This window comes from Hemiscyllium ocellatum, chromosome 18 (genome assembly GCF_020745735.1).
Source record: "Hemiscyllium ocellatum isolate sHemOce1 chromosome 18, sHemOce1.pat.X.cur, whole genome shotgun sequence".
Classification (NCBI taxonomy): Eukaryota; Metazoa; Chordata; class Chondrichthyes; order Orectolobiformes; family Hemiscylliidae; genus Hemiscyllium; species Hemiscyllium ocellatum.
In genome coordinates this window covers 50,856,692-50,869,219 of record NC_083418.1, presented here as the reverse complement: position 1 = coordinate 50,869,219, position 12,528 = coordinate 50,856,692, and the positions used below count along the sequence as shown (strand labels likewise).

General features: G+C 41.2%; 1 protein-coding gene across 2 annotated transcripts in view; it reads left to right on the top strand.

Annotated features, from left to right (window-relative positions):
* The window catches only part of phrf1 (PHD and ring finger domains 1), a 92,022-nt gene extending 80,953 nt beyond the window's left edge, over positions 1-11,069 (top strand). The window contains exons 17-18 of one of the 2 annotated variants that reach the window (XM_060838979.1): positions 3,572-3,700; positions 9,023-11,069. In XM_060838979.1, coding sequence (XP_060694962.1) covers positions 3,572-3,700; positions 9,023-9,175 — 282 coding nt within the window. In that variant the 3' untranslated portion in view covers positions 9,176-11,069. Of the gene's footprint in view, positions 1-3,571; positions 3,701-7,583; positions 7,714-9,022 lie in introns of those variants that run through there. The other variant, XM_060838980.1, reaches the window with a different exon arrangement.
* Positions 11,070-12,528: the final 1,459 nt, after the last annotated feature.

Sequence of the window (12,528 nt, the reverse complement as noted above, 5' to 3'; positions counted from 1 at the left end):
GAACCCCGTGTTTCATCTCTGGCTAATTCAGGTTTTAAGTCACAGGGACAAGTAGTCTATGTACAACAGATGTTTATGTCATTAACGACCAAAGCTCCATCTCTGGTTTCCAGGCATTATTCTGGTGGAATAATATGTTTTGGAATAGTGCTGATAAGGTTAGACCTCATTACGGATAACTAGGTTTGCAGCTTTCATATCCATCAATGATTCATTTGTCTATGCTCAATTGTTATGCGACATGGGTCAGTGCAACAGAAAGTTCATATCTTCCAACTTGTATGTGTAACAGATTTACTCTTCATTGAAATCACCAACCACTGAGATGGTGACACTCTGTATGTTCCATAACACTTTACAAATGTTCACACTGTTAGACAATCATCTTGAATTTATACTCTGAAGTTAGTTTTTAGTAACCCATGAGTTAGAAGGTAATTGTCAGTGCTGCTGTAGTGGATTGGTTGTTCAAAATGGTATATGAGTGACCTGAGACAGATAATGACTTTAATAGGAGATTCCCATTCATAGCTGCATTGGGTGAAATTGATCTGGATCTGTTGTCATTCCCTTGAAGGCCAAATTCAGTGATTAGATGGATTTGTAGCTTTAGTTCAGTTCAGCTTTCTTAGTGGAGTAGACAGCCTCATAACATCTGACCAGCAATGACCAAGGATATTAATGCATCTCTGCCCTGCTCTACTCTGTGTGATTTTCATTGAAGCACTATGATAAGTAATTCCCACACTAAATACTCTATTTATTTCTGCAATTCTTTATTTGATCTCTCTTTTCCTGTAATATTTTGTTTCATGCCTAGCCATACTTATTATGTAAAGAGGAAATGTATGTCACCGATTTGAGTTTAACTTGCATAGAGTTACTTTGAATGAGCAATATAGAAATGAGTCATTAGGACCAATTGATAAGTGCTCCACGCAAATTTCTTCCCACCTCTTTTCTTCTCACCCAATTAGCAAATCCTGCCATTTTCCCCCCTCATGTTTGTCTAACTTCCCCTATGTACATTTGTGCCACTTCCTGTTGTAAGTAGATCCACATTCTAATCAGTTTTGGGAAAGACATTTCTCTTGAATTCCCCATTAGGTTTATGAGTGATCTTCTACTTATGGCCCCCAGTTCTTTTATCCGCACAAGTGGAGTGTCTTCTCTATCAAACACTGAAAACTTGCAAACTTTCATAAAATCCTCAATCAGGTCATCCCTCAGCAGCTTCTCTTTTGGAGAAAAAAATCTCCAGCCTGTTCAGTTTTTCCTGATAAGTAGAATGTTATAAGTTTGACAAATCATACTTGGTGTTACTGGAATTGTTTGTGACTCAGTGCTTAAAAAAGAGGTTTCACATGTGGAGTTGCAGCTATCACATTTTGTATGTTTCAGGATTAACCTGCGAGATCTGTGACATCAATGTTTTGCCTACTGATCTTTGCTTCATTTTACAATGATTTGCCATAAGGTCGCTAGACTGTTTAGTAGCTGCTCTGTTTCTTTAGTTCTAGTGTCAACAAATTATCTAATGATTGATCATCAAAATAAGCTTGCTCTCCTTATCTATCACTGCACTTTATTTAGAGCAGATGTGATGGCTACAGCTTCCTTTTTAATTTGCGAATAACATTTTGCTGCAGTTGTTAATTATTCAGATGCTGGTGATTGATCTTGTAGTCCCTTGGATAAATGCCACATTGCATCACAAAAACCTTCCTATTATAGAGTAACACGGCACAGAGGAAGCCATTCAACTCCTTGTGCATCTGTTGGCCCTTTGAAACAACTATCCAAATTATTATATGGTTAACCACTTGCTGTTTGTATCCCATATTTGTGTAATTTTTAAATATCTGTTTAACCAGTTCCCTTTTGAGTATTTCTTTTGAAACTGCTTTCACTACTCTCGGGCAATGCAGTCCAAATTATTGCAATTTCAATATCTAACAAAATGTTAATATCATTGCTTCTTGGTTCTTTTGCCAATCGCTTGAAATCCATAATTCTCTAGTCAGTGGAAGTGAACCTCCTGTTGGAGAGCTTCTCAATATTCATGGTTTTGAACATCTCTATAAATTTTCCCTTAGCCTGTTCTCCTCTAAGATTAGCCATTCTGGACAGTCTGCCTACATAATTGAAATCTCTCAACACTAGCACCATTGTAGTGAATCTATTTTGCACCATCTCAAAGATGTTGACCTCTTTCACATGAAGCATCTCCAGGGACAGAAGTGCTCTGATCAAATTATGATGTAACTGATCCCAGTTTTACCCTCATCGAAGAAACTTCACGGTGCTTTAAAGAAGTTAAGTAAATTCTAATAATTAACTGAAAGCAGAGTCCTCGAATGTTGGAGTTCTGAATACAAACAAAGTCCTGGAGAAACTCAGTTCTGCTATCATCTATGAAGAGAGAAACAATGTAATATTTTGAGTCCATTGGATATCTGTTTGGAACAGTAGTTAATGGCTGTACCCAACTGTCTAACACACAGATTTCTGAGTACATTGAGATGCAAAGTCAACCATTTTGCTAACCTTTCAAGATAAATTGAAGAAAGGGAACCTTGCATTTTGTATATCACATTTCATAACAACTGGACATTGCTAAATGGTTTGTAGGTGATAAAGTACTTTTTGAAGTGAAATTAATCACTTTAATGTAGGAACGGACGGCACAGTGGCGCAAGGGTTAGCACTGCTGCCTCACAGCACCAGGGTCCCAGGTTTGGGCAACTGTCTGTGTGGAGTTTGCACATTCTCCCTGTGTCTGCGTGGGTTTCCTCCGGGTGCTCCGATTTCCTCCCACATTCAAAGATGTGCAGGTCAGGTGAATTGGCCATGTTAAATTGCCCGTAGGGTTAGGTGCATTAGTCAGATGGAAAGGGTCTGCGTGGGTTACTCTTCGGCGGGTCGGTGTGGACTGTTTGGGCTGAAGGCCCTGTTTCCACATTTTAGGGAATCTAATCTATTCTAAATGTGGTAGTTATTATGCAAGAAGTACACAGTATAAGTAATCTGTTTTAATGATGTTAATGAAGGGATAAACACTCAACCCTTCCAGCTTGTTCTTCAAAGTAATAGAGGGATTTTTGTGCTCACCGAAAGGCAGACAAGATCTTGTTACAGCATCTCATGTGAAAAATCCACTCTAAATGTAGTGTTCTTTAGTAATGCATAGAGGTGTTTGTGTGATTTTTGTGCTCTTACCCTAGAGTGGCACCTGAGCCTGAAATTTAGAGAGTGAGAGGTACATGTGTTACTGACTCAGTCACAAACTCATTAAAGTATTCCTTCCCCAGAGTTGTGCAAGTGTGGAAATGTACCACAAGGCTTGGTTCAGGTAGCATAGATTAATTTAATGAGAAGTTGAATAAAATGCATGAGGGAAAAGGGAGTAGCAAGATGTTTTTAATGCATTTAAGTGAAGCAAGTACAGTGGAGGAGACTTGTATTGACCATAAATAGTTACGCTTAAGGCTACAGTAAATAGTGACTACACTGAAATTTTAAAGTCAGTTAAAAAGGAAATGGTTATGGAACTTGTTCCTTTATATTTCAGTATATAAAGAAACTTCATGTGCAAGAAAGGGCTGTTGAAGAAGCCAAATTAGCACTAAAACCCTATTACCAGAGTAAAGAGATCACCAAAGAAGAGTACAAAGAGATTCTACGGAAAGCAGTGCAAAAGGTATGAACATGGTGAATTTTAAAAAAAGAACCTTGCAACAAAGCAGCAGCAAGATGCTATAGAAAGGCTAAGTTTAAATGGAAATAGCCTTTTAAGTCTTGAATCTAGCCACTTTCAAGAAAAAAATCTAATTGATGTTAAAAAAAAGAACTGTGGAGGTTATTCACTATTAAATATCAGTCTAATCTGATAGCTGTGCTAATAATCTAGAGGAATAGAGTTTAAAACCCACCAGTAGCCTGAGATTTTGATGATAAAAAGGTGGAGGCAGTAGAAATAACCATGACCCTGTCACATTGATGAACAAACCTTTTTGATTTATTAAAATCCTTTAAGAAAGGAAATATGCCCCATACCCGGCCTAATGTGACTGCAGTCCTACTATCAAAGTGATGGTTCACTCAGAAATGTTCTCCTTAGTGACTTCATATTCACTCAGAGTCATAGAATTATACAACACAGAAACAAATCCTTTGGTCCAACTTGTCTGTGCTGACCAGATATCCCAAACTGATCTAGTCCATTTGCAACAGTTGGCCTATATTTCTCTAAATCCATCTTTTCATGTACCCATCCAGGAGCCTTGTAAATGTTGTAATGGTGTCCGCCTCCACCACTTTCTCTGGCAGCTCGTTCCATACATGCATGACCCTCTGCGTGAAAAGGTTGCCCCTAAAAGACCCTTCTAAATCTTGCCCCTTGCACCTTAAAAGCTATTCCCCCCCCGTTTTCAACTAACCTACCCTTGGTAAAAGGTCTTATCTGTTAACTCGATCCATGCCTGTCAACATTTTATAAACCTCGATAAGGTCACCCCTTAGCCTCCAATGCTCCAGGGAAAATAGCCCCAGCCTATTCAGCCTCTCCCTTTGGCTCAAACTTTGCAAGATTAAAGTGGTGCTGGAAAAGCACAGCAGATCAGGCAGCATCCGAAGAGCAGGAAAATCAATGTTTCGGGCTGTAGCCCTTCATCAGGAATGAAGCAGGGGGCCTCTGGGGTAGGGAAATAAATGGGAGGGGGGTGGGGCTGGGGAGTGCAGTAGGTGGGTAGAGGTGGGGATGAAGGTGATAGGTCGGAGAGGAGGGTGGAGCGGATAGATGGGAAGGAAGTTTGGCAGGTAGGTCAGGTCATGAGGATGGGGTGGAGCTGGAAGGTTGGAACTGGGGTAAGGTTGGGGGAAGGGGAAATGAGGAAACTGGTGAAGTCCACATTGATGCCCTGGAGCCGAAGTGTTCTGAGGCAGAAAATGAGGTGTTCTTCCTGCAGGTGTTGGGTGGTGAGGGAATGGCGGTGGAGGGGGCCCAGGACCTGCATTTCCTCGGCAGAGTGGGAGGGGAGAGTTGAAATGTTGGGCCACGGGACAGTGGGATTGATAGGTGCGGGTGTCCTGGAGATCTTCCCTAAAGCGCTCTGCGAGAATGCGTCCGGTCTCCCCAATGTAAAGGAGACCGCATTGGGACCAATGGATGCAATTTGTGGATGTGTAGGTGAAAGTTTAGATGTGGAAGGCTCCTTTGGGGCCTTGGATGGACGTGAGGGGGGAGATTTGGGTGCAGGTTTTGCAGTTACTATGGTGTCAGGGGAAGATGCGGAGGGGAGGGTGGGTTATTGGGCGTGGACCTGACCAGGCAGTCGCGGAGGGAACAGTCTTTGTGGAAAGCAGATAGGAGTGTTGAGGGAAATGTATCTCTGGTGGTGGCGTCCATTTGTAGGTGGCAGAAATGTCAGTGAATGATGCGGAGTTTGGTGGGGTGGAAGGTGAAGACCAGAGAGGTTCTATCCTTGTTGCGGTTGGAGGGGTGGGGTTTGAGGGCGGATGTGCGGGATGTAGATGAAATGCGATGAAGGGCATCTTCAACCACGCCGGAAGGGAAATGACGGTCTTTAAAGGAGGAGGCCATCTGGTGTGTTCTGTGATGGAACTGGTCCTCCTGGGAGCAGATCCAGTGGAGTTGGAGGAATTGGGATAGCATTTTTGCAGGAGGTAGGATGGGAAGAGCTGTAATCCAGGTAGCTGTGGGAGTCGGTGGGTTCCTTAAAAAAAAAAGTGTTAGTGTTAAGTCGGTTGTCATTGATGGAGATGGGGAGGTCCAGGAAGGGAAGGGAGGTGTCAGAAATGGTCCAGGTGAATTTAAGGTCGGGATGGAATATGTTGATGAACTGCTCAACCTTCTCGCAGGAGCATGAGGTGGTGCCGATGCAGTCATCAGTGTAGTGGTGGAAGAGGTGGGGAGTGATAATTGTAGAAGATGGACTGTTCTATGTAGCCAACAAAGAGATAGGCATAGCTGGGGCCCATGCAGATGCCCATGGCTACCCCTTTCGTATGGAGGAAGTGGCAGGATTCAAAGGAGAAATTGTTAAGGGTGAGGACCAGTTCAGCCAAATGAATGAGAGTGTCAGTGGAAGGGTACTGGTGGGGATGTCTGGAGAGGAAGAAATGGTCGGCTTGGAGGCCCTGGTCATGCTGGATGGAGGTGTAGAGGGATTGACTGTCAAACTCTGCAATCCCAGCAAAATCCATGTAAATTTTTTCTGAACTCTTTCAAGTTTAACAACATCTTTCCCATAGCAGGAATACTAGGACTGAAAGCAGTTTACTAAAAGTGGCCTCACTGATGTCCTGTATAGCTGCAACATGACATCCCAATTCTCATTTTCAACGCACTGACAATGAAGGCATGCGTGCCAAATGCCGCCTTCACGAACTATGTACCTGCACCCCTTGTTCATCAAAATTCTCCAGGGTCCTACCATGAACAATCCTCCCCAGTTTGCCTTACCAAATTGTAGCACCTCACATTTATCTTAAATTAAATTCCATCTGCCGTTCCTCCGACCATTAGTCCATCTGATTAAGGTCCCTTTGTACTCTTGAGATAACCTTCACTGTCCACTATACCACCAATTTTGGTGTCATTTGAAGACTTGCCAAACATATCTCCTATGTTCACATCCAAATCATTTATAATTGACAAAAAGCAGTGGACCCAGCACTGATCCTTGCGGTACACCGCTGGTCACAGGCCTCCAGTCTGAAAAACAACCCTCTGTCCCCTACCTTCAAGCCAATTTTGAATCCAGTTGGCTAGCTCTCCCTGGATCCCATATGATCTAACCTTGCTAACCAGTCTACCATATGGAACCTTGTCGAACGCCTTGCTGAAGTTCATATGGTTAATGTTTACTGATCTGTCATCTTCGATAATCGTTGTCAGCTCTTCAAAAAACTCAAATCAAGTTAGTAAGGCACAATTTTGGGAATACTCAATTATATAAAAGCTGCAACAGTTCAAACGTGCTCACAAATACTTTCTCTAAGGAGCTAGGATGGTGAGTTAATGAATTATGTGCCCAAGTCTTGCTACTCTTGTCCTTCATTCCACTTGTGCAATCAAGTTCAACCAATGAGTTACTTCTGAGCCAGTATGATTGTTGCTGTGCAGGATGACCTGACAGGCAATTTACACACAGCAAGGCCCCATTCAACCGCAAATTCAGGGAATGGCCAGTTAATGTGTGATATCAGGTGAGGTAAAATCTTGTCAACAGCAGCAAGGGAATACTGCTGCAGGATCATTTACTCAATATAAGCAGGAGCAAACAATCTTGCTTTAACAATCTATTCAGAAGACAATAGTTCCTTGGTAATGCACCAACAGTCTAGATTATTGCTGAAAAATGACTCATTTTGGTGAAGTTGTACTCCGGATGTTATCAAGAATACCAGTGTAAAGGAGAACAATATTTTATGCTGTATGGGAAGAGAGTGCTGATAAATTGGAAAGTGTATTCTGATTGGTAGAAATATTGCCATGGGGAATGCACCAGTTGGATGGTGAATGGTAGTTAACTGTGAATTTTTGTTTAAACTTAAACCAGACAGGTTGACTCTGATTGGTCAAGGCATTGCCCTGAGGAATGAACCAGAGAATGGCTGCCACTTGTTTTACGTTGAAACAGATGCAATATGTATATGTATTCATCCAATCTACAAAGAACAGGACCCTGTGTATTAGTACGTATGGCTTCCAATATTTGCATGTGTACCAAGCTGTGAGCCTGACTGTCAGTACAGTGTAATTTAAAATTGGTGGCCAGCATAATTATCACACGTATTACCCAATTGTTGAATCACACTCAGTACATTGTGTGTTATAAAAAGCTGAAAGAACATGCTGTTTGAGATGATTTTCTGGTCTTTGGGACCTACAAATATATCATGTAACAATGAAATATTCCACATTACTCAATTGTGTGATTGGCAGTGACTTTTTGGCTTAATGGCCAAATTACTATTAATGACAAAAATCACTCTTGTTCCTACTGCATAGGAGTAGCATACAAAAGCTAACTGCATCCGCTGCTCAGATTTTTGTGATATCATATCCTTCCAAGGTAATATGGATTAGACTGGGCATTTTTCAGGACTGTAAGTGACAGCCCACACAAGATTGGTTTTACTAGCAACATTGTAAATAAATCCTGAACCATTTGCTCATTCATCATGGAAGCCTGATGTTGGAATAGGGGGCATCAAAGGTGTTTTGCAACACAGCACTTGCCCTTCTCAAATTATCTCTTGTTGTATGTCACTCAAACTCATGATGTGTGACATACAACTTCATGCATAAGGCTGCGACTTTTCATGCAAAACAATGCTAAATGTTGTAAGCATTAGGTTTTGATTGTCAGTGGGGTTTGCAGTATGGCAGGCGTAATGGAAGCTACATAGCCTAATTCACAGAGTTCTGTTCTTTGCAAGCAGGAATAAATGTAAACGTGCAGCACCAGTTTCAACCTAACAAACTAGACAGCAGCCATTTTCAGGTTCAGTGTTCGTGGCAATGCCTCAACTAATCAGTCGATTTGGCTGGTTTAAATTGAAACAAAGCTTAGTAGTTAACTAACTACCAGTTATCATCTAACTGGTATGTTCAGGATGGCAACACCTCTACCAGAATTGACCAGCTAACTGATCAGCACTTTCTTATATGGTATAAAATGTTGTTCCTCTTTACACTTGTATTTTTGTGGATGCCTTAGTGGGTGCAAAGTGGAAACCTTGTGACAAAATGTGTTCTTTTTCAGCAGTATGAAACAACTATGTATGCGAGATTCTAGATTAGGGGCTGAATCCCTGAAGTGAGGCCTGAATCACAAATTTGTTTCTTAATTGAGAGTGCTGTCAACCAAGCTAAGGCAATGCACTCAAAATAAAGACAAACTAGTGCAACAGAAAAAAGCATGGTTTGTACATGTTCCAAATGGAAAGATTGTTTTAACACAAAGTATGTCTTTTTGATAACATTATGCTACAGATCTGCCACAGCAAAAGCGGCGAAATTAATCCAGTTAAAGTTGCTAACCTTGTGAAAGGTTATGTGGAGAAATACAAACACATCAGGAAATACAAGAAAGGAGCAGAAGGAGAAAGCAGCAAAGAAACAGAAGCGAAGCCAGAAGCAAGCTGAGTTGTGTGAAACCTGCAAAGACAATACCCTCTTTGGTTCATTGTACAGTTTCTCCTGTGAATGTGGAGAACACTCGGAGACCAATTCTAACAGGGCAATGTTGACTGCAGCACCAAGACACTTTATATTTCATGGTATCGTCAGTCAATGTATAAATGCGCCTGGAGAAAGAAAAAAAAGAGGCCAGAAGATCTTCAACTGGAACCTTCCTGCCCATTATCTTTTCCTTTGTACAATAGAACACAATTTCACACTGTGACTGTCTTTCCTGCCATGAATCCGATTTATAGACATTGTTTGCCTTTAGCATAATGTTTCTTTACTTAAGATCAATTGAATACTTGAAGCTCTGTTTAGTCAGTCTGATTGTGCCTGATACAAGGTAAAAGTCTAAATAATTCGGGTTTATAAAACATTATCCACTTTTTTCAAACAGTCTATTTTTAGGTTACTTGTTTCTGGTTAAATCATAACATTTTGGCTTATCAAAATCTGCAAAAGATCATCAGCGCTCTGAACTGCTTGTCATAAGTTATAATTTAAAAGCCATATTTGCATCTTTTATTGCTGTAAATAATATTCAAATAATTCATTTGTTAGAGAAATGGAGTGTTTTTTTCCTCTCCCCAATATGAATAATTATAGGTTTGTGATGATAAAATGCATTGTAAATGGTATGTTGGGTTTATTATTTCTGTTTTCCTTGTGCTTAAACAACCCAACTAAGATTACAACAATAATGCATAGAAATCTCTTGCTGAAATGCTTATCCTGATTAATTGAATTGGTCAGTGTTTTGGCTATCTGTGGTTCTCGCAAACTAGAACATTGTCCTGGGACTTCAGATTTTGGCAAAAGTAAGAACAATAGGAGACTATTCAGCTCCTCAAGTCTGAAACACAGGAGAGGGTGAGGGACATTATTGTCACAAGGGAGTAGGAGCAGGCTGTTCACTCACTGGGGCCTGTTCCACCAGAACATGAGATCATCGATCCCCTTGAGCCTGTTACGTAGGAGCATGAGACCATTTAGCCCCTCGAACCTGTACTGTCATTATGTCAGGCCTGGATTTCAACTCCATTTATACTTCATTGCTTCATATCCCTTGATGCCCTTATTCAACACCACTGAATTAATCTCAATCCTGAAGTCTCCAATTATTACACAACTTCCGCAGTCTTTTGGGAGAGAGAATTTCCAGATTTCTGCCACCCTTATCATGTTACCTGAATATAGCAATTTATTTTATTGTCTTGGCATGTCGTCATTATTTAGATCCCACCCTAAGTTGCCCTGGCAACAAAGTGGCTTGTCACGCATATTGTATGGGACTGGACTTGCCTGGAGGTTCTGGTTAAGTAGAGGATGATAAGTTCCCCTTTCCTGAAGGGCATTACTTAACTAAAGCGAAGATGATGCAAATCTGAAATAAAACCAGAAAATTCTGTAAATAATCAGTTCTGGCAGTGTTAGTGGAGAGAAAAAAAACAGTACACATTGATAATTGCTCAAATTCATGGTTATTCTCAAAATATTGATCAATAAATTGCCAATTTTGTATTTCAAATTGACAAAACAAATGAAATTGTTTGTTTTGCCAACAGTATTTACCATAAACTTTCAACTGTTCCTGAATTCTACTCCTTTCACCTCCCTGCTTATTCCCAATATGCCAATTGGTTTAGCTCCTACCAACATGCACGGTTCTCCAAGCCTGACACAACAATTTTACCCTTAAGGCTCAAACTCATTGTTATTCTAGATCTAAATTCTGTGCATCCTCGCCACCTTGGCTATTTGACTGGTTCGGTTTGGGATTCTGTACTAACTACCTCAATATTCTATTCTGTGCCCATTTCCACTCCTCTGTCTGGCATTCATTTTTGTCATTGACATTGCCTTATTAATGGCAATTGATTGTATTGTCCACATCACAGAGTGTTTACATTTGTCTCGTGGAAGTGATTTTTTTTTCACAATTTTCCATCTTTTTAAAGAAAACAGGATCAGTCTGTTTAACTGTATTAGTACATTTGCAAACCTTTTTCATATTACTTAAACAACAAAGCAATATTTTGCTTAAGAAAGTCCAACTTCGAGAATTTATCTGGAACTAGACAAGAAACTAAACTCTGAATTATCCTTGTGATCATTTGATCACTGAAGCTTCAGAGCCATTGACAACACTTTCTCTGCACACAATGTGGAAGTTAACTTGTTTTGAGCATGCATTATATTTTTGAACTTTTCACATTCAAATTCAAATGAAATGAGAATGAATGTTCCATCTTCTGATGGAGAATTCAAGGGGAGAAACATCTAATCAGGCTGTCTTGTTTATTTATTTAATATATATTTTTATCTCATTTCATTGAAAATAGATTCTTTTAACTCTATTAAAAAAATGCTTTGTACCTGATGCCTAACGCTGCAGGGGGTGTTCCTGACTTGGCCAGAGATAGTTGAACTCAGTGAGTGCTTTCTGTATTTGAGATTAGTGCTCACTGATCAGGCAGGAAAACAATAAACTGGTCCAAGATTCTGTTCCTGACCACTGGGTGAGGACAGGATCAGAATCAGTTGTGACTGAATGGTTCAGCAATACACATTGTCTAGGTGAAGACTGTCACTTGACAGATGTATTTGGGAACAATCCCACAATGAGTGGAGATCTATTAAGTAATCCTAGACCATTGGGTTGATTGCTTGCCATATCCAATAGTAGCTGAAAATGTGTTGCTGGTTAAAGCACAGCAGGTTAGGCAGCATCCAAGGAACAGGAAATTCGACGTTTCGGGCCAGAGCCTTCATCAGGAATGAGGAGAGGGTGCCAGGCAGGCTAAGATAAAAGGTAGGGAGGAGGGACTTGGGGGAGGGGCGATGGAGATGTGATAGGTGGAAGAAGGTGAGGGTGATAGGCCGGAGTGGGTTGGGGGCGGAGAGGTCAGGAAGAGGATTGCAGGTTAGGTGGGCGGTGCTGAGTTCAAGGGAATTGACTGAGACAAGGTGGGGGATGGGGAAATGAGGAAACTGGAGAAATCTGAGTTCATCCCTTGTGGCTGGAGGGTTCCCAGGCGGAAGATGAGACGCTCTTCCTCCAACCGTCATGTTGTTATGTTCTGGCGATGGAGGAGTCCAAGGACCTGCATGTCTTCGGTGGAGTGGGAGGGAGAGTTAAAGTGTTGAGCTACGGGGTGGTTGGGTTGGTTGGTTCGGGCGTCCCAGAGGTGTTCCCTGAAGCGTTCTGCAAGTAGGCGGCCCGTCTCCCCAATATAGAGGAGGCCACATCGGGTGCAGCGGATGCAATAGATGATGTGTGTGGATATGCAGGTGAATTTGTGGCGGATATGGAA